Below are 27,289 nucleotides of genomic sequence, written 5' to 3'. Positions count from 1 at the left end.
TTTTAATGGGGTTGTTTGTTTTTTGCTTGTTGAATTGTTTAAATTTCTCATAGATTCTGGATATTAAACATTTGTTGAATGGATAGTTTGTGAATATTTTCTCCCATTCTATTGGTTGTCTGTTTACCCCCTTGATAGTTTCTTTTGCCGTGCAAAAGCTCTTAAGTTTAATTAGGTCCCACTCGTCAATTTTTATTTTTGTTGCAAATACTTTTGGGGGTTTAGTCATAAATTCTTTGCCAAGGCCAATGTCCAGAATGGTATTTTCTAGATTTTCTTCTAGAATTTTTATAGTTTTATGTCTTACATTTAAGTTTTTAATCCATCTTGAGTTAATTTTTGTACATGGTGAAAGTTAGGGGACCGGTTTCAATCTTCTGCATTTGGCTAGCCAGCTACCCCAGCATCATTTATTGAATAGGGAGTCCTTTCTCCATTGCTTGTTATTGTTGACTTTATTGAAGATCAGATGGTTGTAGGTGTGCAGCTTTATTTCTCGGTTCTCTATTAGAAAGTAATATTTAATAATAACATTTGAGATTTTATCTAATTTTAAAATATACCCAGATTACAGAATCTCTTATGAGTATTTGAAATTGGAGAATTTAAAAATGGAGTTTGAAAAGCAAATAAAAGCTCTTACTCAGCTCGTTGGGCCTATTTACAATGTAGATAAAATGGATGATTTTGAATATGGATGCCTTTGAAAAGTACGTTATTTGGATTTCAGATTCTGACAGAAAACGAATGAGTTTTGACATAGCAAAATGACTAGATCTTGGGTAAAACATATGCCTTAATAATAAAACATATGCCTTAATAAATTAATGGGATTACAAGTAGTCAGAAAAATCTGCAAGGATTGCACTTTCTAGCTTGGTGTATTCCAAATATGGGCTGAAACCCAAGGAATTAACTTCAAGGAAGAGGTAAGGGTGCTCTGGGACAAACAGTAATATCATTGTTGTACTAGGTGTCTACACTTGAGCCAGTAGTAAGATGAGGAACCTGGACTGACATTTCCACATTAAGCCTGTGTAAGGGTAATAAAATAAAGTAGTTCCAGGTTTGTATCACACCCTGACTTCCCACAGAAGCAAATGTAACTTCTGTCTGAAAAAAATCATGTCCAATGGAGTCCCACAGGTTTCTCACAGATTAGAACCAAGCCAATGTGAGCAATAAAATAAATGTGTTGTAATAAGACATCAACAAATTACCGAGGAAACGAACCACCATGACTGAGAGTCACCAGAAAAGACAAAGACAAGTAAGATTGGCTTACTCTTTACTCAGGACCTTAGATACTAAAACTGTGCAGACATAGATATGAAATAACCATTTATAAAAGCTTTAAGGAAATAAAAAAAAAATCACAAAAATGAGCAGGTAATAAAATGCTATCAAAAATGACCCAGCAGATTTTTTAAAATAAGCAAATAGAACATTTAGAAATATAAATATAATGTTTTGGGAAAAAAGCCTCAATGACAGGTTAAATATTCCAAAAGAGAAAATTAATGAACTGGAAGATCAATTTGAATACATTATAGAGAGTGTAGCACAAAGAGACAAGTGAGAGAGCATGAAAGAAAAGCTAAGCTTTATGGAGGGTAGAGTGAAAACTTCTCACTTACCTAATCAGATTTCTGGCAGGAGAAAATAGAGAGAATGAAAGAGATATGGAGTTCATAGAGGGATAGGATTCATAGTGGTAACGGCTGAAAATGTTTTCCAAACTGTGACAAGACATGAATCCATGGACATAGGAAACACAACATGTATCACACAAGATAAATAAACCGTCAAAAATGCCAACACAAGCACACCAAAAGATGTACAGGAGTGTTAACAGCAACACTGATTATTTGAAAAAGCAAAAACCTTGAAATAACCTAAATTCTAACCATCACCAGTAGAATAGACAAATAAGTTGTGCTATGTTAATACAATGGAAAGCTACATGGTGCTAAATATGAATGGATGATTGCCACATGCAGCAATATGGGGGTTGATCAGATACTAAGAAATGCGTACAATATAATTCCATTTATAGAAATTTCAAAAGCCAGCAAACCTAATGCATGGTGTTAGAAGTCAGAATAGTGCTTACATTTGGGATAATAATGGTGGTATGAAGGGGGCTTCCGGTACAATAGAATGTTGCTTTTTAAAAAATGAATCTGGGTGGTGAATATGCAGGTTCATGATGTAATAGTTTATTAAGTTGTACACTTATGGTTTGTCAACTTTTTGTTTGTATGTTCTACATCAATAAAAAAAGTTAAAAATGCTCAATAAGATATATTGTAATGAAATGAAAGAATAATGAAGACAAAGAGAGAAATCTGAAGATCCAGATTTAAAGGAAAAAAGCCAGAGGAAAAAGGCAGATTACCTACAAAGGAACAAAATGTAGACTGAGAGCAGACTTAGCAGCAATGGTGGAAATGGAAACTAGAAAACAGGAGAATCTCTTTAATGAGATAAGAGAAATTAACGAATAACCTAGAAAGATCTGCCTCTACTTTAAAAGAACAAAGGCAAAAATACTGGCGACAGATTTTAGAAAAGGAACTTACGAAGGCATTGCATTTAAGGAAGAAGAAAGATAATTCTAGAAGGAGGGACTGAGATGCAAGAAGAAATAGTGAGCAAATAAATTGATAAATATGTACATAAATCATAAGCACTCTGTATAGAATATAATTTCTAATTTATGGAGTAAGAAGAGAAGACAGAGCTAAAATAGTGGATGACAGTACTGAAATTGGGAAGATATAGTCAGGATTAAAGGGCTCTAAAGCCCTTCTTATTAAGTGATAAAATAGTGATTAACTTCAGTCTTTGGTTAGTTAAATATGCATGGTAAAATTTAAGAGTAACAACTGAAAAAATGCAGTAGGCAGTGGAATGTATAATTTATAAACCAGTAGTGGGGGAAAACAGAATAAGAAAAAAAAGCCAAAAAAAAAAAAAAAAGGAAAAATTAAGCACAGAAAAAGTGGAAAAAATACAGTAACAAACACAAATACATCAATAAATACAATAAATACAAGTGGGCTAATTATGATGTTAGCCGGAGGTTTCTTGTTGACACCTTTTATCAGTGTTATGGACTGAATTGTGTCCGTAGAAAAAATTTATGTGTTGAAGACTTAATCACCAATGTGATTGTATTTGGAGACAGGGTCTGTAACAGGGTAGTTAAGTTATATGAGGTCGTTAAGAGTGGGGCCAAATCCAATAGGACTGGTGTACTCATAAAAAGAGAAAGTGGGCTGGGAGGGGTAGCTCATGCCTTTAATCCCAGAACTTTAAGGGGGTGAAGGCAGAAGGATTGCTCGAGACCAGGAGTTTGAGACCAGCCTGGTCACAATAGAGACCCTAATCCCTACAAAAAATGAAATAAATTAGCTGGGATAGTGACATGCACATGTAGTCCTAGCTACTTGGGAGGCTGAGATAGGAGGATCGCTTGAGCCCAGGAGTTCAAGACTGCAGTGAACTGATTGTGTGATTGTGGGACTGCGCTTCAGCCTGGGTGATAGAGTGAGACCATCTCTAATGAAATTAAAAAAAAAAAAAAAAGAAAACAGAAGGAAGAAGAAAAAGAGATACTAGAGTCTCTACAAGAGAGGAAATGCCACGTAAGGACACAGCAAGAAGGCGGCCATCTGTAAGCTAGGAAGAGAGGCCTTACCAGAAACCCACCTGGCTGGTGCCTCGATCTTGGACTTCTAACCTCCAGAACTGTGAGAAAATAAATTTCTTTTGTTTAAGCCATCTAGTTTCTGGCATTTTGTTATGACAGCCCAAACTTAACACAATCAAGTTGCCCCTTCTTAGTTTGCTGAGTACTTAGATTTTGTGTTTTTTTTTGGACATTGTGTGGATGTTGGATTTTTATCAAATGCTTTTTCTGCATTGATGTTTCTGTACCTTTTAAGATGATGATATGGTTTTCTTTTTTAGGCTGTTACTATATTGAATTATACTCATTGGTTTTTGAATACTAAAACAGCTTTATATTATTATAGATTATCCTTCTTATATATTGTATTCAATTTGGTAAAATCTTCAAACAAAATAAAATTTGAGACAAAAGCATTCCTTGACATATATCAAATACTGTCCCCAGCTGTTAGCAAATATGTTATCTTCAATCACCCATGAAATATTTATAAAAATTGTCCATAAACCAGTCCACTAAAAAAATCCTGGCTGGGCGTGGTGACTCGCACCTGTAATCCCAGCACTTTGGGACCCAAGGCGGGTGGATCATCTGAGGTCAGGAGCTCGAGAGCAGCTTGGCCAACAAGGTAAAACCCCGTCTCTACTAAAAATTAGCTGGGCATGGCAGTGTGCACCTGTAATACAAAAAATGAGCCGAGCGTGGTGGGTGTGCACCTGTAATTCCAACTACTTTTGAGAGGCTGAGGCAGGAGAATCACTTGAACCCAGGAGGTGGAGGTTGCAGTGAGCTGAGATGGCATCATTGCACTCCAGCCTGGGTGACAAAGTGGACTCCGTCTCAAAAATAAGTAAAAAATAAATAAAAATAAAAATCTCAACAAATTTTAAGGAATTGGTATCATGCAGGCTATATTCTCTGATGGTTGTGTAATTAGGTTAGACATTAATAATGAAAAAAGCAAATTGCCCCATACTTTTGAAAATGAGAGAAAGCCACTTCTAAATAACTTGTGGATCAAAGAAGAAATTATAATAAAAAATCAAAATATTTGGAACTGACTCAGAGAAAATATATCAGACTTGTGGGGTGAAGATGAAGGTTTATATAATGGGACATTTTTAACCTTTAGAAAGCTTCCTCAGTGAGTTTGTTCACTTTAAAAAATAAAAAAGTTTCTGTTATTGTATAACATGGTGACTATAGTTAATAACAATATATTCTTAATAAATGCTGAAAGTGGATGTTAAGTGTTCTCACCACAAAAAATAACTTTGTGAGGTAATGCATATGTTAGATTTAGTCATTCCACAATACATATATACTTCAAAACATCATGTTGGACAATATAAATATATACAATTATCAATTTAAAAAATAAAACCCAAAAGCTTCTATTAGAAAAGAGGAAAGGCTGAAAATGAATGAGCTAAGTAACTTCCACCTTAAGCTATTGATATGATTTGGCTCTGTGTCCCCACCCAAATCTTATCTTGAATTGTAATCCCCCATGTGTTGAGGTGGGGACTTAGTGGGAAGTGATTGGATCATGAGAGTGGTTTTCCCATGCTGTTCTTGTGATAGTGAGTTCTCACGAGATCTGATGGTTTTATATGTGTTTGACAAGTTCCTCCCTTCACACTCAGTCATGCTTGCTGTGTCTCCTGCCACCTTGTGAAGAAGGTGCCTGCTTCCCCTTCCACCACCACTGTAAGTTTCCTGAGGCCTCTCCAGCCATGCAGTACTGTGAGTCAATTAAATCTCCCTTGTTTATGCATTACCCAGTCTCAGGTAGTATCTTCATAGCAGTGTGAGAATGGACTAATACAGCTATAAAAACAAAGTAGAAGAAACCCAAATAAAATAGAATGAAGTAATAACAGTAAGATTTCATTATTTTATTTTTACATTGCATTAATTCAGAACAACTTAGTAAACTTTTGGTAACATTTATATGGAAGAGCAAAAGGCCAAGAAATAGCCAGTGTACTCCTAAAGAAGAAAAATAAATTGAAGGAAGGTGTCTGTAAATACCCCAACAGATATTAAGACTTATAAAGCTCTTACTATATCATTACATATTTGGACAGTGGGGACATGGACAGGAATCGTTAAAGTGGCCAGTGGAGCAGAATAGTCATGGAAACACACTGCTATAGAGGGTCCTTGACATGTGATGGAAATTGCACTGCAGAGTGATGGGGAAAGCATTCAAAACAAACAGAAAGTTCTGGGACAATTGGTTGTCCATATAGAAAAAATTATATTGAATTGGAAGTCTCATCCTACACAAAAATCAGTTCTACGTGGTTTAAAAACAGATGTAATAGGCAAAACTTAAATTGACTAAACTTGTAGAATATTTTTCTGACCTCACAAAATTTTTTAGATATGACAGAAAAATTGCTAACCATAAAAATCCTGATAAATTCAGTGATATTAACTAAAACCTTTTATAAAAGGATGCTAGAAAGAAAGTGAAAATACAGCTTCTAAAATTAGCAAAGATATTTGTAATCCATATAACTGATAAAGGATTGATGTCCAGGATAGAAAGAACTCTAAAAGAATCAGCAGGAAAATGACAGACAGCCCAATAGAAAGATGAGCGAAAGACATGAGTAGGCATCTCACACAGATACTGAATGGGTACACAACCTCATTAGTCATCAAGGAAGTGCAAATGACATCTGGAGTGATATCATTTTATACACACTGGATTGAAAAGAAATTAAATATTTGACAATGCCAAAGGTTGATGAGGATTTGGAGCTAGGGACATTTATGTAGACCTTAGGATGTTGAACACTTGTATTCCTTTTAACCTAGCAATTCCACTTTTAGGAATGTACCCTAGTGAAACCCTTGAGCAAATATGCTAGAGATCATATATGAGTGTTCAAGCAGCACTATTCATAACAGCAAAAAAATTAGCAATAACCAAATACCCGAAATGTTCCTTGACATGGGGATAAATAAATTGTGACATACATGCATAATGAACACCAATATCAGTGAAAATTGATAAACTAGTGTTTTATACAACAAGATGTGTGAAACTTAAAACCATAATTTTGAATGGAAAGAAAGTCCCTAAATATAGCATTCAGTAACTTTGTATGGCTTTAAGGGGAAGAAGGATGTTAAGATAAGAGGAATATGCAGATAGGTGCAACAGTTTTAATAACATACTAGTTCTTAAATTGAACAGTGAGTTCTCTGGGGTTCATTTCACTATGAAGCTTAATAAGATAAATATAGTATATGTATATAGTCTAATATATATCTCATATTACATGACAAAAATGTAAAAGTACTTGGCAGGAATATTTCCATTTTAGAAATGTAATGAAATTCTATACATTCTAAGTCAGCTTAACATTGTGAGTAGCCGGATTTTGTGGTAGTTATTTCAGAAAATTCTAGTATCCCTTAGAACTTTATGATCCTGGAGAGCCATCTGCTGGAGAGTCGCTGCACATCCTCAAGACACGTTTAATATTTTCTTTCTGGCTTTTAAGTTTTGCACCCAATTTGATGCCCAAGTTTAAAAAAAAAAAAATCTGGAAATAAAAGCAGTGTCATTTCTAGGGCTTCAGTCACTTTACAAGTGGAAACAATGACTTTTGATTATTATTGGTGTAAGAGTTCCCAGGAAAACGTATGCCTACAAATGTTTCTTCATTGAGAAAGACACCACTGGGATGTGTCAGAGCCATTCCCTTCATAGAAGTGGGAGAAAGACTAATATGTGCTCAGCCCATGCCTAGTGAAACTACCCTGTTTCTTTTCATGGCATGCTTCTTCTTTTTCACGTGGGCTAATTTTTTTTTTTTTTTGTGAGACGGAGTCTTGCTCTGTCGCCCAGGCTGGAGTGCAGTGGCATGATCTCAGCTCACTGCAACCTCCGCCTCCGGGGTTCAAGCGATTCTCCTGCATCAGTCTTCCAAGTAGCTGGGACTAAGGGTGTGCACCACCATGCCCATCTAAATTTTGTATTTTTAGTAGAGGCAGTTTTTCACCACGTTAGCCAGGATGGTCTTGATCTCCTGACCTCGTGATTCACTTGCCTTGGCCTCCCAAAGTGCTGGGATTACAGCCGTGAGCCTCTGCACCTGGCCTCTAATTTGTTTACTTTAGATTTAATTTTAAACTTAGTAAAGGGAAGAAAAAGTCACTAAAAGAGAAATTTGACGTGTAAAACTCATGAATAAGTAGACAAAAGATGATGATTCAAACTAATCATTGCGATTCCAAAAAGGCAGAAAATACAGGTGAGACCCTATTCTCCTTGAAAGTCAAGAACAGACAGCAGATGTTAGGGAACAGGTGTTCCTGCTCTGGTTCTTCCTGCCATCATTGTTGGGATGACACATTCTAAACCAAGGCTTTTTCTATCTTTGATGCGTTAGTAACAGCCTGGAAGTGCTAGCTACTTCTGTATCTTCTGGAGGTCTGAAAAAGTCAAAGCTGTGATAAAAATGAAGTTAGAGAAACGGAGCACCTTTGGTAGGAACTGCCTATCAAACAACACATGTTTGTAGCAGAGTCAGGTTACTCAAATTACTCAGGGTCATAGGGCAAAATTTCTCCCATATAGTTTATTGATTTCATTGAGAGTTAACCCATGACTCTGGTCCTGAACAAAGTGAAAACTCTCGATTTTGGTAACCGTAGATGGAAATATTTGCAATGAATAAAGAAAACAGGTCTGATCTAGAAAGGCAAAAATTTTAGGTTTGCACAAGCTCATTTAAGCCTCTGCTGTGATATTTGAGTATCCAACATAGTTTTTTTTTCACCGACCAAGTAGCCTGTAAGTAAAACAAAACTTATAAACCTTGTTCCCTATTAGCTAACAATGTAAGTTTGGAGAATAAAGCCTAAAAAACTGTTTGAGTCTCTTGGAAGGAAAGCCCCATGTAAGTACAAAGTATTGTCGTGAGCTTTGAACAGCTGTTAAGAGATTGTCAGAGATCTGCCAGACAGATAAAGTTGGCTTAGAGAGGGTACCGTGTAGACACATTTTGTCTGCCTGCCACTTGCAACAGGACATTTCTCTATTTGAGCTGTGGACGCACTGTTTAATATCACTAAGCATCTCTTGGCCATGTGGCACTGTTCTCTGACATTTCTGTTTAACGTTTCTTAGTTTTATTCTTAACTGTTTCAGTTCACCTCAAGTACAGCAGTCAGAAATTGAACTATGTCCCAGTGCCTCTTGCATGCTGAACCATCTACTGTCTGAACACCTAAGTTAGGGTTTTGGCTGACATCTCATCCAGGTTTTTCGCTATTGTTAAGTGTCAGAATTCTTGATGGTGGACATGCTAGCAGGAGCAACAGATTAATCCCAAGTGACTTGATCTCGGTAAGGATGCTATGGAAAAATCCATCAGCTCCATGGCAAGGAGCCCGTCATTCCTGCCTGTGCATGCTGGACTCAGTGGGACATGTCTTCTAAGGAGATGCTGGTTCAACAAGAGTGAAAAGGGAATTTTTCATAATGTGGGTTATGTGTTTGGGAGTGGAAACAGTGCAGTTTGTTGGGAGGATTTTGGCTGTGAAGAGAGATGGTTACTTAGAAACCATTCTTCCTGCCCCTTTGCTGCTAGGGTCGCTGTTAGTGTTTGGTGTTATGACGTAATCAGTGCCACAGCAACTTGTGAAAAAGAAGTGTCAGTTACGAGGACGAACTTTCCAATTCTAGGTAACTTGACTAGAAGGAACTTTTCAGGCTGAACTCTCTGAACCTTCCTTTCCTGGATTGCAATGTTTTTAGAGATTGTCAGAACAAATATAACTTTACGTCTTTGAGCATGATTACTGGTTATTGACATAGGACATATATCTGCTATGCATAGTAAACCAAGATTAATTCTTTCTTTCTTTCTTTTTCTTTTCTTTTCTTTTCTTTTTTTTTTTTTTTTTGACATGGAGTCTTACTCTGTTGCCCAGGCTGGAGTGCAGTGGCTTGAACTCGGATCACTGCAAGCTCCGCCTCCCGGGTTCAAGTGATTCTCCTGCCTTAGCTTCTGAAGTGGCTGGGACTACAGGCATGCACCACCATGCCTGGCTAATTTTCGTAGTTTTAGCAGAGATGGGGTTTTACCATGTCGGCCAGGATGGTCTCAATCTCCTGAACTCGTCGTGATCCACCCACCTTGGCCTCCAAAAGTGTTGGGATTACAGGCGTGAGCCACTGTGTCTAGCCCAATTGTTTCTTTTTAGAGGTTCAGTTTTCTTTCTGTATGCTATTTCTATTTGGAATAATTGTGTGTATGTGTCTTTTACCTTGACCTCATGCTTATTTGGAGTTCAGATGAATGAAAATAAAATTCGGGGTTTATTTAAACAAAATTGCAAAACTTAGGCATTACCCTCTAACCTTTAAATATAACTTGGTAGTGTTATTTGATTGAGTTCTTTAATTTTAGTTCTTGGGCCAGGGATCCTGTTATTTTTGGCATAGTTTTATTTGCTGAACGTTTATGGCATGTCATTGTTTGTTGTGTTCAGAGATGTTCATGATGTCATTATTTATCTTGGGTGTAACTAATTGAAAGACTGGCTGAAATACAGATGACTTTCTCTTCAGTTTTTATGAATGGAAGATGAACTCTGGTTTGTTTTACACCTGTTGGTCTTCTATGTTGCCTTTGTGGTTGCAAGAGTATTCAGAGGAATGTGTTACTGATTGTTTATTAAGTGTTACTCTATGATTCCTTAGATCTGGGTTTAAAAAACTGCATCTATCTCATTGTTTATGCATTTTTTCATGTATTCATTCATTCATTCATTCAGAAAATACTTATTGAGCGCTATTGCTTGCCAAGTACTTACTAGTCACTGGTGATACAACAGGGGACAAGACCATCTTTCCCTTATTGGATAGTTTTCTACCTTTCTGGTTCAAGTTACTATAACATATATTAGTTTGCTAATTTGAAGAAGGGTGATAATACCTTTTTTGTTACTGATCTGTAATAGTAGTCAGGTTCTATTGGTAATTGAAGCAGGGTACAGGTCACATACAACTAAAGATGTTTAATGGCTATAAAATAATTGTAGGCTCCTAAAAAGAACATTTTCTGGCAGAAAAAGATTATGAGAGAATAAGGTAGACTAAAAGAGAAACCTCATTCTAATAAAGCTGACTTCCTTCTGTCTTCTCCACACAGTTACCAAAACTTTCTTTTTCTATGGCTGTCTTCTTAGGCTAGCTCTATGATTTTGTAAATATTAAAAAGACAAGTAGTAAATCTTATAAGTTGCTTTGTGCTGAAGGGTGAAGCTGGTAGTACAAGGAGAAAGCTTTCCTGTTGTATCCCGCATGTAAATCAGAGACCTTCCTTACTTTCCCATAATATAAATTGTATACTACTCAATAAGAAGTTTCTAGAGAGAGTACTCCTTGGTTTTATTGTCTGACACAGAGGAAGGCATCTCATGTTGGACATTTCAGGGCAGAGAGAAGGAGAAGGAAGTCTCTGCCAATGTGAGTGAGTGTGGGAGAGTTTATGAGACATGTTGACCCTAGCAGCATCCTCCAAGTCACATTATAAAGGTACCAGCCTTCTTGTTGGGCTAGGCTTGCTTACCTGCAACCCTCTCTTTGGGATAGATAATAGGTTGGAGTAAAGTGACTTTGAGGTTCCTTTCATTTTTTATAATTCTGTACTTTAAAGAGAAGAGATTGGCTGAAGGTGTTGGGGACCAAGTAGAAGTTGTCTTTGGTGGATGGTAGTGGTCAGAGAACAGTGATCCTAGGAGATCAGGATTGTATAGTCACAATTGTTTTATCAATACAAACCTCTTAGGTTTGTGGGGAGCAAAGGACACTAACATTAAATTTATAATGCTTCAAAAATAAATAAATGGGGTCAGACACAGTGGCTCACAGCTGTATTCCAGCACTTTGGGAGGATCACTTGAACCCAGGAGGCTGAGGCTGTAGTGAGCTGTGTGCACATTACTGCACTCCAGGTTGGGTGACAGAGCAAGACTCCATCTCAAAAAAAAAAAAAAAAAAAAAAAAAAAAAAAAATAGTGCTCTTTTTAGACAGTTGCTGTCTATAGGAGGAAGATCCGCAAAGTCTTTAAATAGGGTTTTTTTTTGGCAAGGAGGGGGACGGGGACTTGGTTTTATGAATAATAGAAATTTATTTCCTCATAGTTCTGGAGGCTAAGTCCAAGACCAAGGTGCCAGCATCTGGCAGGGGTCTTCTTGCTGCATCCTCATGTGGTGGAAGAGCAGAAGAGCATGAGCCCACTCCCATAGCCCTTTTTTATAAGGGCACCAATCTATTAATTTCCAAACTTGAATTTTGGAGGATGCATGCAGACCATAGCAGAGAGGATCCTTCCTGCCTCTTCCAGCTTCTAGTGGCTCAAGTATTCCTCAGCTTGTGGCTGTATCACTCCAGTGTCTGCCTCCCTCTCCACATAACTTTCTCTTTGTCTCTGTGTCTATATCTCAAGTCTTTCTCTGCCTTACTTATTTTTTGAGATGGAGTTTTGATCTTGTTGCCCAGGCTGGAGTGCAATGGTGCGATCTCGGCTCACTGCAACCTGCACCTCCCAGGTTCAAGCGATTCTCCTGTGTCAGCCTCCCGTGTAGCTGGGATTGCAGGCATGCATCACCACGCCTAGCTAATTTTGTATTTTCAGTAGAGACGAGGTTTCTCCACATTGGTCAGTCTGGTCTTGAGCTCCTGACCTCAGGTGATCCACCTGCCTTGGCATCCCAAAGTGCTGGGATTACAGGTGTGAGCCACAGTGCCTGACCTCCGCCTTACTCTTATAAGGACTTTTTGTCATTGTACTTAAGGTCCACCAAGATAATCCAAGACTATTTCATCCCCAAATCTTTAACTTACTTGTACTTGCAAAGATTCTTTTACCAAATGAGGTCACATTTGTAGGTTCTAGGGGCCCAGATGTGGGTTTATCTCTTTGGGGGCCACCGTTCCACCCACTGCTGTCTCCAAAACACATCTCAAGTCTGTCCACTTTTCCACCTTCACTGCACCACCGTGGTTCTTCTTTCCTGGGACTCCCGCCATCAACCTCTCTTGCTTTCCTTTCTCTACCCCATAACCCATTTTCCACACAGCCTGAGGGACATTTTAAAACCCTACCCCAAACCATGTATCCCTACCTAAGGCCCTCCAGTGCCTTCTCTTACCTGTGCAGAGCTGGTCTCCCGCTGAGAATTTACATCTTCACACAAAACATCACCACCTTGAGGTGAGCTCCCAGTGATTTTGAGCTCATGTGCTCATGCCGCTCTTCCACCACCCAGCCCAGCATGCCACCAGGTTTCATTTTATTCTCAGAATTTACCACAACTTGGAAGCATTTCTCTCTCTCTCTCTCTCCCCTTCATTCACCCATCCCTCCTTCAGCCCACCTACATACCCATCCATTTGTGAAATTAAAGAACAGAATTCTTTTTTGTGAGGAATATCTTTAGCATATTTTAAAACAATTTCATCACCTACCCTCCTCTCCACACCCTCTCCACCACTTTCTCTTCTATTAATGGTGGGTTATTCATGTCCATGGTCTCTGGGCTTTTCACGTCCTCACTGCTGTTTCCTATCATACTACCTGGCAGGGCAGGCAAAACAAATTGAGATTTTTTTCTGGTTAAAATCTCCAAACAAAGTTGTATATAAAAAGAAAAAACCCAAAGAATTTTAGAAGTGTCATTTTTACCTACGAAATGACTTGCTAGAGTTTCTATTTACGGATTGACTGTTACCTCATTGAAGGACAAAAGGTTAAGATTTTGGCAGTGAACTTCTTTAGCTGTCAGACCATTGCTTGGGCTGTGCAGCAGATGCATTTCCTTTTCAATCCCCACAGCTTGCTGCTGTTGCTTTCCTGCTCATCGCTTCTGTGAAAATCATTGTTCTTTTCCTTCTTCTCTGTTTTGATCTCTTGGTTTGAACTGTCTTCTGCTTTCATTTCACCATTCTGATGGAAATCTAAGTGTTGTTTTGTGGAACAAGTCTCCCCCTTGATCCGTCCAGGCACTTGCATGCCCAATTTGTGACAGAATTCTCTCTCTGTTTTCATTTCTGCTGCTTGGAGACCTGATACCGATTTGTGAACAGTCGCATGTATGGTGCCATCATCACCGATGTACTGCAGTAAGTGGGTGTGATGCATCACGGTCCTACATGCAGGGCAGGTGTTGTTCTCTTGCAAATACTTTACCAGGCAACCCCTACAGAATGTGTGCAGACACTTGGTCACCCTGGTTGCATCAATGAGGTGCCCACTACACAGGTGGCAGGTGATGTGGGCCTTAGTGTCCCACAGCTTAATCCTTCTGGTCAACTTCTTTGGCTTTTCCTCTGGATATCTGTCTGCTTGTTTTTCTTTCTGCCTTGGCATGGAGGCCATGTCATCACTCTGACTCACTGGTTCTGCCTCACTCTACACTCTGGTTCGCTTCTGGCCCTTGCTATTTTTCCATTTTCTAGCACAGAAACAGTCACTTTTGAGGGATGGCCAGGAGTCCCTGCTACATTGTGAAGCTGTGGTCTTGGTCTTGGGGGTACAGGCAAGGGCACTCCAGGAGAAGGAAGGGGTGCCATTCCTTCCGGATCCAGCCCCAAGAGGAGGAGAGAAAACCTGTCAAGAATCCAAAATAAAGACATGGAAGTCCTCAGATAGTTTTAATGGTTCCTGATAGTTTTCCTCATAATCTAAATTTCTATCATTTTTCCTCTATCCAGCCTCCTTTTCAACTTCTCTTTAATTAGAGTCCCTGGTCCACCTTTATAATGACTCCTTCACACACATTCAATACCCTTTCTTACCCTCTCTCTATCCCTCACACTCTCAGCTGAACTCTTCTGGTAAAACTTGCTGCTGGTGAAATCTCTGTGCCTACTCACCTCTCCACCCATGCCTGTACCCAAGCAGCTGAATGTGGCTTGAGAAAAACTCACAACCATCTTAACAGGTCTCACTTTAGATATATGATGTCACATCTGAAGTGGGCCTTGAGAGCTGCCTGGCAGTCCTGCCCCATTTCTCTGAGAATTTACTCGCCCACTCTCCAAGACGACTATTTCACACTTTTTCTTCTCGCCTCAAACCACCAACATTTCTCTTTTCCTTTCCAGTTTTTTTTTTTTTTTTTTTTTGAGATGGAGTCTCACTCTGTCTCCCAGGCTGGAGTGCAGTGGCGCGATCTTGGCTCACTGCAAGCTCCGCCTCCCAGGTTCACGCCATTCTCCTGCCTCAGCCTCCAGGGTAGCTGGGACTACAGGCGCCCGCCACCTCACCCGGCTACTTTTTTGTATTTTTAGTAGAGATGGGGTTTCATCATGTTAGCCAGGATGGTCTCGATCTCCTAACCTCGTGATCCGCCTGTCTCAGCCTCCCAAAGTGCCGGGATTACAGGCATGAGCCACCGCGCCGGGCCCAGTTTTTTTATTTGACTGAGAATAACCTTCCTGCACTGTGCCTGTTTCTCTGCTTTCCTTTTTCCTACCGTTGCAGGGGAGGATGTATCCAAACAGGCCTGTGCACTGGATCCTGTCTTCTTTTAGTCATTATGAAGAAGCCAATCTGTCCACTATGCGCCAGGCTTATTTTTAAGTACCTTACAAATTAACTAATGAAATCCTTACAACAGCCTTGTGAGGTAGGAATAATGTCAGTTTTACAGATGAGGAGGTTGAGGCACAGCAAAATTCAGCAACGTGAGCAAAATCACACAGTCAGGATAAATGTGTGCAGCTTCCGAGTCTATGCATGCAGCCCTTGTATAATACCATGTCTCCCAGGATAGTCTCCCACAGCTGCTTCTGTCTTTCCTGCCTCATCGATTGCCCCTCTCGATGAGATCTGACACATTAACTTACAAGCAGGTTCTATTTTCTATATTCTATTTTAAGACCCTACCGTTGACCCTGTGTCTCTCTCCAGCTGCACCCTATTTTCTCTGTTCTCCTTTTAGCCAAATTTCTGGTAAGAATTTTTTTGTTTGCTGTGTCTTCTGTTCTAATCTTTTTTTGAACCACTCCACCCTGGCTTTTGTCTGTGCCATTCCTCAGAAACAACTTTTGTCAAGGTCACCCGTGCCCTCCCAATGCCAAGCCAGAGGGACAGTCAGTCTCTTACTCGGACCCTTGGAGATGCTTTCTTCATTTTCCTTCCCTGGCACCACAGACTTCTTGGATTTTCTCCCACCCTGGTGGTTACTCCTGTTTCCCGTGTGGCTCTTCCTCTGCTGGTCACCCTCTAAGTGGTGGCTTTCCCTGGGAATGTGGTCTGGACCATTTCCCTTTCTGTCTATACCCACCTTCTTGATAATCTCAGCCAGTCTCAAGGCTTTGAATATTATTAATAAGTTGGCAATTCCCAAACTTTTATCTCTAGCTTTGAAACTTCTCTAGACTTCTAACATTTCCTTGGATGCCATAGGCCATCACACAGTTGCCATATCTCAAATACAAATTCTTGCTTTGACTCTTTATCTTTTGGATCCCATTTTCAGTCATGTGGTATCTTCCTTTTGCATCTCACATTGTAATTATCAGCAGGGTTCTACCTTGACATTACATCCCAGATCTGACTAGCTCTCTCCTCTTTCCAGATTGTACCCTAGTCCAAAGCACCATAATCTATTCCTGGTTTTTAAATGGACTCCTTATTAGCCTTCTTGCTTCATCTCTTGCTTTGATATAGCCTGTTCTCCACCCTGTTGCTAGAGTCATTCTTTAAAAATGTAAGTCAGTACTACCTGTTCCCAAAAAACCTATTGAAATAAACAAAACACTCAAAAAAAAAAAAAAAAAAAAGTCAGATCTGGCCCCTGCCTGCTTCTTCCTACCTCATTTCCTGTATTTGCCCTGTCCCTCCCAGCCCAGGCTTCTTTGCCATTCTTTGAACACAGCAAGGCCACACCTGCCTAAGGATTAGGTCCTTCGCTATTTCCTCCACTGGGAATGCTCTTCCTGTAGATGTTGACCTAAATTAAACAAGAGAATTCATTATTTTGGTATGGCCTCTGTTCGAACTTTACCTTGTCAGAAAAGCTTTCTTTAATCTCCCTTTCTAAAATAGCAGTGCCTGGCATTTTCTGTCTTCTTGCCGGTTTTAATGAGAGTGTAGAGTCACCTGGCTATTGGTATATCTGTTTGTTTGCTGTGAGTCTCGCTGAGTGGCATATGGGCTCCATAAAGGCAGAGGCATTATTGCTTTGTCCCTAGTGTCTGCAACAGCACCCACTGGGGGTTGATAAATATTTGTTGAATTTTTAGAATAGTGACAGATATTAATCCTACGAAGTTAAAGGACATATAAAAATAAAAAAAGATTGGCCGGGCGCAGTGGCTCAAGCCTGTAATTCCAGCACTTTGGGAGGCCGAGACGGGCGGATCACGAGGTCAGGAGATCGAGACCATCCTGGCTAACACAGTGAAACCCTGTCTCTACTAAAAAATACAAAAAGAAAAAAAACTAGCTGGGCGAGGTGGCGGGCGCCTGTAGTCCCAGCTACCCTGGAGGCTGAGGCAGGAGAATGGCGTAAACCCAGGAGGCGGAGCTTGCAGTGAGCTGACATCTGGCCACTGCACTCCAGCCTGGGCGACAGAGCGAGACTCCGTCTCCAAAAAAAAAAAAAAAAAAAGAATAAAAAAAGATTAAAGGTGATTTTTTTAAAATTTAGAAAACCTCTAAATGATAGAGGAAAGGTAGTACGTATGGAGAAAGTTGTGTAGAAGCAGAAAAGGAGAGTCTCAAAATTCTTGGGTGGCTCCAGTTGTTCTTCCTTCCTTCTTTTCTTCACCATAGGGGGAGAATTACCTGTTGCAGTAACTGCTGTGAGAATCAAGGGGAGAGACCAAAGGGAAGGCCTTCTGTGAACTTTGTGGGCACTTACCAGGGGCTTCAGGGGTGCATCCATGGTGAGGATGGGGCCTTGAAGTGTTGCTAGGAATTTAACATTGGTGAAACAAAATGAAATTGGGGATCTTATGTTCCTTAAACCCACTCCACTTGAAGCATTGAAAATGACAACTTGTGGTGAAGTGCCGTGGCTCATACCTATAATACTATCATTGTGGGAGGTAGAGGGAGGAGGATTGTTTGAGCCCAGGAATTTGAGACTGTGGTGAACCATGATGACGCCACCGCACTCCAGCCTGGGTGACAGAGCAAGACTCCGTCTCAAAAAAAAAAAAAAAAAAAAAAAAAAAAATCAAGAAAACGGCAAATTGTGCATGTTAACTCTTACAATGAAGATAATGGGATAATGGTAATTTTTAATGTGTTGCCTTTCTGATTACTCCTGGTGAATATCCCATTTCCCAATTCCTTTAGAGTTGGATTGAGAACGTTGATGCAATTATTTCCAGTTTCTTGGATTACTCTTCCTTAGAGAGAACAAGATCCAAGAGTGAATTTATGTGCTCCTCACTTAACATTGTTGTGAGTTCTACTCACTGATGTGGATGCATAGAAAAAACCATGCCAAAATAATGAATTGTCTCCTTTAACATTATGAGCTATAAAGGGAGAGGAACAGCTTCTTTTAAGTTTTGTTAGTATCTCAGTGTGCTAACTGATAAACTTTTAATGATCTCCAGAAAACAGCAAGGGGATGTTCACTACCCTTGTAAATATAAATAACTTTAATAACAAATCATTTTACTTGAACTTTGACTCCCAGTAAACATGACACTTGATACTGATCTGACATAACTATGATTCTAAAAGTTTAAACTCTAGGACATGTGGTGGGTGTATAATCCTACAAAGTTCACATTGTCTGACTTTGGCTATAAAGATGTGTTTCAAAAGGCCAAACAATTATTTTGTAGTGTTTGGGTCATTTCCAAGGATTCATTTGTTTCAGCATAAACTCATTTTATGTTTATGCTTGCCTTTGATTTCTTTTTGCCTAGAGGGAGAAGAAGATGAGGATGAAGAAGACGAAGAAGATGAAGATGAAGAAGAGGAAGATGAGGAAGAAGATGAGGAAGATAAAGATGCAGACTCGCTGGATGAGGGCTTGGACGGTGACACTGAGCTGCCAGGTTTCACCCTCCCTGGTATCACATCCCAGGAACCAGGCTTAGAGCAGGGAAACATGGACCTGTTGGAGGGAGCTACCTACCAGGTGCCAGATGCCCTCGAGTGGGAACAGCAGAATCAAGGCCTGGGTAAGACTCATGTGTATTTCCCTTTTCTTCCCTTCTCCCCTCCTTTTATATTTCTAAGATGACAGCCTTCTTTCATTGCCATCTATTGTACAGAAAAATGGATTTTCTGTGTTTATGGGTGGTTTCTACATTTATGGGTGGTTAAGAATATAAGTATAAACTCATCGAAGAAATAACTGATAATTAAAAATTAAAAATTGTCAGTTTATTTCTTCGATGAGTTTATATTTATGCCCTTAAGTAGCCAGGCTCCAAACAGTCTCCAGCTGCCTATTATGAGCACGGTTGCCTGATTTTTGGAAGAAAGTCAGTTTTTCCTTCCCAGTTGGGAGACAGTTGTAGGCTTTGGGAGGACATCTGCACAGGGAGGAGATATGTGTAACTAGGATGCTGGACAAGTTGCACCAGGGGAGTCAAAGAACAAATCCATTTTTTGTTCCACTCTGTCCTTTGGGAATTTGTTCCCTAGGGGAAGTTCTTCCCCTGCTTGTAGGCGAGCAGTTGCGCAGTCCCATGATTTTTCTGTTCAGTCTTGTGGTTGCTTGTCAAACACAATTTCATTTCAGCAGCTAGGGTGGCCAGACCACTCCATGCTCACCCTCTCTTATCTGTGGCCTGTGCTTGTGGTAAGAGACTTGGAGGATGCAGGCTACTCCTCAGCTCTTCCTTCCACATCATCAGGGAAGCTCCCCAGTCTGTCCTTTTCCTCTCGTCAGGGGGAGACACTCTTAACCTCTCAGTGACTCCTTGAGGCCCTGTTCCCTTCACCTGAGGTGAAGTAATCTCTTCTCCAAAGGAACTTTTTCTTCCTAAAATGCTCCTAGTCTTTAACAGCTGGGCACACTGATTCCTTCAGTGTGGCAGATGTTAGGTTTAAGTGTCACAAAAACTGGTAAAAGTACTAGTTTTGGGGATATGTCCTTGAAAACTTGGAAGTGGTCTGGGCCTTTGCTCTGAATGTAATTCCGGGAGTTGCACTCTATAGATTGGCATATACGTTGTAGTTGAAGTGTAGCTGGGATTTCCTGTGGAATATGCTACAGGAAGAAGATAAAAAGGGATGGGCTTCCAGTGGACAGACAACATTTCTTGAATTACTTTCTGGCCAAATTCAGCATGCATTGGGCAATGATTACTTTAAAAACATGTCACATGAAACTGGTAAAAACTGATAAGGGTATCAAAATATTATAATATCAAAATACTATAAAACAAACACAAAATAAGATGAACTCTGGTCTGTGAACAAGTGAATGAATATTTAGTCGGAAATCCTTCTGTTCTACATGAGCAGGATTGAAATGAATGAAATAAGATACAAAATACAAAGATAACTTATACAGAACAGGTTGAAAACAGACAAAAATCTACACATAAAGTGACTCCTTGGGTTGTGCACAGCTTCATAATATTGGAGGTATCATGTACAGTTAAACAGCCTTTCAATATGGATGGAATGGATATTCAGACACACTAGCACTTTATTGGAGAGAGGAGTGAGGGAGACAGTGTTGCCTTAGCATAGAATTAGGAACATCATATGGCATCTACCCTGGATTGTGGTCAAAGAAATGAAGTTTCACCACTTATGAAGTAGACTTGCCATCTGTGAGTAATTAGAAGTAATTAGAGGGTCTTAGAAAACTATAAGGAGGCTCTGAATCAAGGCTAAAATGATCATTTGGGCTGTGGTATGATCATGCTCCTCAGTGCAAATTTACCACTGAATAGGAGTCAGGTTTTTAAGGAATCAACTTTACTGAGGTATATATTATACACAATAAATTGCACCCACTGAAAGCGTACGATGTGATGAGTTTTGAGAGTTACATATGCCCATGCAACCCCCATCACAATCATGCTGCAGAGCATTTCCATCATCCCACCACCAGTGATTCCTCATGCCCCTTTGCAGTCCATCCCTCCCTCATCCCCTAACCCCATGTAACCACTGGCCTTCTTTGGTCACTATAGATTCATTTGCATTTTCTAGAATTTTGTACAAATGACATCATATGGTGTATACCATTTTGTGTCTGGCATAGATCACTTAACATAATGATTTTGAGATTCAACTATGTTGTATGTATCAGTAGTTTGTTCCTTGTTATATATAACATACACATGTGTACACACATGCATACACTCACACACATGTCCACACACACATATAGATAGCTGACTAGTATTCAATTGTATGGATATGCTATGTTTTGCTCATCTGGTCACCTGTTGATGAACACCTGAGTTGTTCCCTGTTTTGGCTAATAGCAGTTAAATTTTAAGGCTTGTCAGGCTTGAGGCTTAAGACAAAAAGATCTGTTTTCCTCCTGTCCTGACTCCTGATTTCAGTCCCTTTGGACAACTAAAGTTTCTTTGTTTCTTTCCTTCTTCTTTCCTTCTTTCCTTCTTCTCTCCTTCTCTCCTTCTTTCCTTCCTTCCTTCCTTCCTTCCCTCCCTCCCTCCCTCCCTCCCTCCCTTCCTTCCTTCCTTTTTTCCTTCCTTCTTTCCTTCTTTTTTTGAGACGGAGTCTCACTCTGTCACCCAGGCTGGAGTGCAGTGGCATGATCTTGACTCACTGCAACTTCTGTCTCCTGGGTTCAAACAATTCTCTGCCTCAGCCTCCCGAGCAGCTGGGACTACAGGCACCCACCACCATGCCCAGCTAATTTTTGTATTTTTAGTAGAGACAGGGTTTCACCATATTGTCTGTGCTGGTCCCAAACTCTTGACCCCAGGTGATCTGCCTGCCGCGGCCTCCCAAAGTGCTGGGATTACAAGCATGACCCACTGCACCCAACCACAGCTTAAGTTTCTTAAATTAGTGATACCAGTTTAGTAATTTTTTATGCTTTTAAAAATGATTTCTTCAGATCCTGAGTTTTTAAAAATATATCAGACTTTTTATTATTTACTGTTTCTCTAGGTGTCTCTTAGTTTTTGCTGTTGCTTCTTTTTCTAATAAATTCATTTTGTCAACATGTTTTCAGCATTGTGGGTGTCCTGGGGACTAAAGCAAGGAACAAGTATTTCAAACTGTTCTTCTCACTGTGAGAAGATTGTGTTTGAGGAGTGTCTAGGTCTAGAATTTTATTAGCCCACCAACCTTTTCTTGGAAGGACAGGAATATTTCCTAGTAATTCAAAACCGGTAACAACTTCTGGATCAATATTAAATGGTACAGTTTACTGAATACTCTCAGGTCAGGTAAAATAGTAGAAACCCTTTCTTTCTTTGTGATGGATTTTATGGTAGGTGGAATAATGACTCCCTGAAGATGTCCATGTCCTAATATCTGGAACCTGTGAATAAATTGCCCTACATGGAAAAAGAGACTTTACTGATTTGATTAAATTAAGGATCTTTAGGCTGGGCACAGTGGCTCACATCTGTAATCCCAGTGCTTTGAGAGGCTGAGGCAGAAGGATTGTTTGAGACCAGGAATTTGAGAACAGCCTGGGGCACATAGCAAGACCCCATCTCTACAAAAACTGCAAAAAGTTAGCTGAGGGTGGTATGTGCCTGTAGTCCCAGCTACTCAGGAGGCTGAGGCTGGAGGATCACTTGAGCCAAGTGTATTAGTTCATTCTCATGCTGCTATGAAAAGATACCTGAGACTGGGTAATTTATAAAGGAAAGAGGTTTAATTGACTCAGAGTTCTGCAGGGCTGGGGAGGCCTCAGGAAATTTACAATCATGGCAGAAGGGGAAGCAAACATGTCCTTCTTCACATGGTAGCAGGAAGGAAAATTGCAGTGGGGGAAAAGTCCCCTATAAAATCATCAAATCTTGTGAGAACTCAGTCACTACTATGAGAACAGCATGGGGAAACTGCCCACATAATCAAAGCACCTCCCACGAAGTCCATCCCAGGACACATGGGGATTATGGGAGGTCCAATTCAAGATGAGATTTGGGTTGAGGCACAGCCAAACCATATCACCAGGAGTTTAAGGCTGGAATAAGCCATGATTATGCCACTGTATTCCAGCCTGGGTGACAGAGTAAAACGCTGTCTTAAAAAAAAAAAAAAAAAATTAAAGATCTTTAAATTGGAATGGGGAGGTTATCCTGGATTATTGGGTGGGCTCATTATAATTACAAAGGTTCTTGTAAGAGGGAAGTAGGAGGTTCAGAGTCAGAAAAGAAGATGCGATGATGGGAGCAGAGGTTGGAGGGATGTAGCCATTAGCCAAGGAATGCTGTCAGCCTCTAGAAGCTGGAAAAGGCAAGGAAACTGACTCTCCTCCAAGGCCTCTGGAAGGAATACAGCCCTGCCAATATCTTGGTTTTAGCTTAGTGAGACCCAGTTCAGACTTTTGACCTCCAGAACTGCAAAGTAATACGTTTGTGTTATCTGAAGCCACATGTTTGTGGTAATTTATTACAGCCTCTATAGGAAATGGATTCAGATTTCAATAGGTATTTAAGGAGCAGCAGCATTTTGAAAGCAAAGCCTCATGGCAGCTATGCTCAGAGTGTAAACATTGTGAAATTGCGTATACTTTTTCCTGTAATGAATCAATAAAAATGCAAACACTGAGATCCTTTGAAAAGTAATTCTATTTAATATGATAACACTTTAATTGGCTGTCCGCTTCATTCCTATTTTTAAATGGGGTTGTTTTATTTATAGGTTATCACCTCCATTTTTACAATATGAATGATATTCCAAAGCAAATGCTAAAACCCATATAAATTTTTAAAAATGAACAGATTGAGGTGGGTAGTGAACTAAAAATAATGCAAACTCTTGGAATAGATTATAGTCTCACTTCCTGTGAAGTGCCAAGAGCAGGAACATAGATGACTTTCTAAGGCAAAGCAGTAGATTCCGGCCTCAAATTTTCTGTACTTCTGTTTTCTGCACTGTTACATATGCATTGCCTCTGAAGCTTTGGAGGGAGAGAACTTTGTTTCTTCATCTTGCCTCTGGGAATTGTGACTGTGGAGTGAACTGTGTGTTGTTGGGATAGAGAGCATCAGGAATGAAAGTTCCATGTTTATGAGGTGTATTGACAGATGGGTGAAATGCTAGTAGCATATAGGAAGCTCTCTATTCACATATGCAGAATTAATTTCTTCTCTCATCTAACAGGTTCATTTTCACATTTATTAACAAGAACCTGTACAGAGAGCAGACTTTGTGACCCACACCTCTTCTTATCCTGTTGCTATAATAAATCACACAATTATCCTCCCTAAAGTGTAAAAATCAATATGACCAAAGATGAATCAAGATATCTATTTTAATGTTTATTTCCAATGTAATTAATACCTAGAAATTCATTTCTTTTTTCTTGCTATATTTGTTAAAATGCCTTCAGTTACAGATTGTAGAAATCCTAACTTAAATTTGTTTATAGAATGAAGAAATCCATTTTTTTTCCCTCAAAACAAGAAGTCCAGAAATAAAACTCCTGGTCTATTGATGCAGAACCCCAATTGTCAGCAGTGACACAAGTTTTTTCCATTTTGCTGTGCATCCTTGGTGTGTTGATTTGGCCCTCAGGCTGGCTTCCTTTTAGTTGCAATGGCTGCAACAATTTCAGGTTTAAGAAAAGACATCGTTCAGAGAAGGAAGGCAACTGTCTTTTCACTGTGCTTTTCTTTCTTTCTCTCTTTTCTTTTCTTTTTTCTTTTCTTTTCTTTTCCTTTCCTTTCTTTTCTTTTCTTTTCCTTTCGTTTCCTTTCTTTTCTTTTCCTTTCCTTTCCTTTCTTTTCTTTTCTTTCTTCCTTTCTTTTTTTTTTTTTCCGAGATGGAGTCTTACTTTGTCACCCAGACTGGAGTGCAGTGGTGTGATATTGGCCCACTACAACCTCCACCTTCTGGTTTCAAGTGATTCTCCTGCCTCAACCTCCCCAGTAGCTGGGATTACAGGCATGCACCATGCCTGTAATTTTTGGATTTTCAGTAGAGATGGTGTTTTGCCATGTTGGCCAGGCTGATCTTGAACTCCTGACCTCAAGTGATCTGCCTGCCTTGGCCTCCCAAAGTGCCGGGATTACAGGCATGAGCTACTGTGCCTGGCCCACTGTGCCTCTCCCCTCCCCTCCCCTCCCCTCCCCTCTCCTCTCCTCTTTTCCACAGGGTCTCACTCTGTCTCCCAGGCTGGAGTGCAGTGGTGTGATCTCAGCTCATTGCAACCTCCACCTCTCGGGTTCAAGTGATTTGCCTGCCTTAGCTGCCCGAGTAGCTGGGATAACAGGCACATACCACCACAGCCCAGCTAATTTTTTGTATTTTTACTAGAGAGGGGTTTCACAATATTGGCCAGACTGGTCTTGCACTCCCGACCTCAAGTGGTCTGTCTGCCTTGGCCGCCCAAAGTGCCGAGATTACAGATGTGAGCCACTGTGCCTGGCCACTGTACTTCTTTCTTAAGAGAGAGGCAGCCTTTCAAGAATCCCCCAGTAGACTATACCATGCCCCTGCTTGGGTGAGATTAGGTTCATGGCCATATCTGAACAATTGTTGGCAAGGGGCATGTAGTCACATGATGGGTGGAATGGATGGAGCCAGGGGGGCAGTTACCACGTGTGTCACACGTGGTTTCTGTGTTGTTCTGTTTTCTTCTCTTGTTGGTGATACACATCTGTGTCTCTTCTATCCTCTAAGAATCCCATGACCAATCTGGTTAAATTATTATCTTCATTTGGTTTGAGTTCATGAGTTCTGGTTGAGAGCTTGAGGGTGGCATTGTTCCATCTCAAGAAGAGATCATTTTTGGCTTCTTTAGAGTTTGGTTGATGTTCCAGATCGATAAAGCTATTGGTTTGTTATTTGAGAATTATTATAGCTGTCTTTACTTTTTTCTTTTTTTTTTCTTTTTTTAAATTATACTTTATGTTCTAGGGTACATGTGCACAACGTGCAGGTTTGTTACATATGTATACATATGCCGTGTTGGTGTGCTGCACCCATTAATTCGTCACTTACATTAGGTATATCTCCTAATGCTATCCCTCCCCCCTACCCCCACCCCGCAACAGGCCCCGGTGTGTGATATTCTCCTTCCTGTGTCCAAGTGATCTAATTGTTCAATTCCCACCTATGAGTGAGAACATGCGGTATTTGGTTTTCTGTTCTTACGATAGTTTGCTGAGAATGATGGTTTCCAGCTTCATCCATGTTCCTACAAAGGACATGAACTCATCCTTTTTTATGGCTGCATAGTATTCTATGGTGTATATGTGCCACATTTTCTTTATCCAGTCTGTCAGTGATAGACATTTGGGTTGGTTCCAAGTTTTTGCTATTGTGAATAGTGCCGCAATAAACATACGTGTCCATGTGTCTTTATAGCAGCAATTTATGATCCTTTGGGTATATCCCCAGTAATGGAATGGCTGGGTCATATGGTGTTTCTAGTTCTAGAAACTTAAGGAATCCCCACACTGTCTTCCACAATGGTTGAACTAGTTTACAGTACCACCAACAGTATAAAAGTGTTCCCATTTCTCCACATCCTCTCCAGTACCTGTTGTTTCCTGACTTTTTAATGATTGCCATTCTAACTGGTGTGAGATGGTATCTCATTGTGGTTTTGATTTGCATTTCTCTGATGGCTAGTGATGATGAGCATTTTTTCATGTTTCTGTTGGCTGCATAAATGTCTTCTTTTGAGAAGTGTCTGTTCATATCCTTTGCCCACTTTTTGATGGGGTTATTTGTTTTTTCCTTGTAAACTTGTTTGAGTTCTTTGTAGGTTCTGGATATTAGCCCTTTGTCAGATGAGTAGATTGCAAAAATTTTCTCCCATTCTGTAGGTTGCCTGTTCACTCTGATGGTAGTTTCTTTTACTGCGCAGAAGCTCTTTAGTTTAACTAGATCCCATTTGTCAATTTTGGCTTTCATTGCCATTGCTTTCGGTGCTTAAACACGAAGTCGTTGCCCATGCCTATGTCCTGAATGGTATTGCCTAGGTTTTCTTCTAGGGTTTTATGGTTTTAGGTCTAACATTTAAGTCTCTAATCCATCTTGAATTAATTTTTATATAAGGAGTAAGGAAGGGATCCAGTTTCAGCTTTCTACTTATGACTAGCCACTTTTCCCAGTACCATTTATTAACTAGGGAATCCTTTCCCCATTTCTTGTTTTTGTGAGGTTTGTCAAACATCAGATGGTTGTAGATGTGTGGTATTATTTCTGAGGGCTCTGTTCTGTTCCATTGGTCTATATCTCTGTTTTGGTATCAGTACCATGCTGTTTTGGTTACTGTAGCCTTATAGTATAGTTTGAAGTCAGGTAGTGTGATGCCTTCAGCTTTGTTCTTTTGACTTAGGATTGTCTTGGCAATGTGGGTTCTTTTTTGGTTCCATATGAACTTTAAAGTAGTATTTTCCGATTCTGTGAAGAAAGTCATTGGTAGCTTAATGGGGATGGCATTGAATCTATAAATTACCT

The 27,289-nt window shown here is 39.9% G+C and overlaps 1 protein-coding gene and 1 pseudogene across 2 annotated transcripts in view; one reads left to right on the top strand and one right to left on the bottom strand.

Moving 5' to 3' along the window:
- ARMH4 (armadillo like helical domain containing 4) overlaps positions 1-27,289 on the top strand; it is a 156,593-nt gene that overhangs the window by 41,347 nt on the left and 87,957 nt on the right. For both annotated transcript variants that reach the window (XM_037984043.2, XM_007986802.3), the window contains exon 5: positions 18,625-18,882. In XM_037984043.2, coding sequence (XP_037839971.2) covers positions 18,625-18,882 — 258 coding nt within the window. The remainder of the gene's footprint in view (positions 1-18,624; positions 18,883-27,289) is intronic.
- LOC103229077 (polycomb group RING finger protein 3 pseudogene) lies at positions 13,443-14,107 on the bottom strand (annotated as a pseudogene).

This window comes from Chlorocebus sabaeus, chromosome 24 (assembly GCF_047675955.1).
Source record: "Chlorocebus sabaeus isolate Y175 chromosome 24, mChlSab1.0.hap1, whole genome shotgun sequence".
Taxonomy (NCBI): domain Eukaryota; kingdom Metazoa; phylum Chordata; class Mammalia; order Primates; family Cercopithecidae; genus Chlorocebus; species Chlorocebus sabaeus.
The sequence above is the reverse complement of the archived record's forward strand: the minus strand, read 5'-3'. Positions and strand labels throughout refer to the sequence as shown.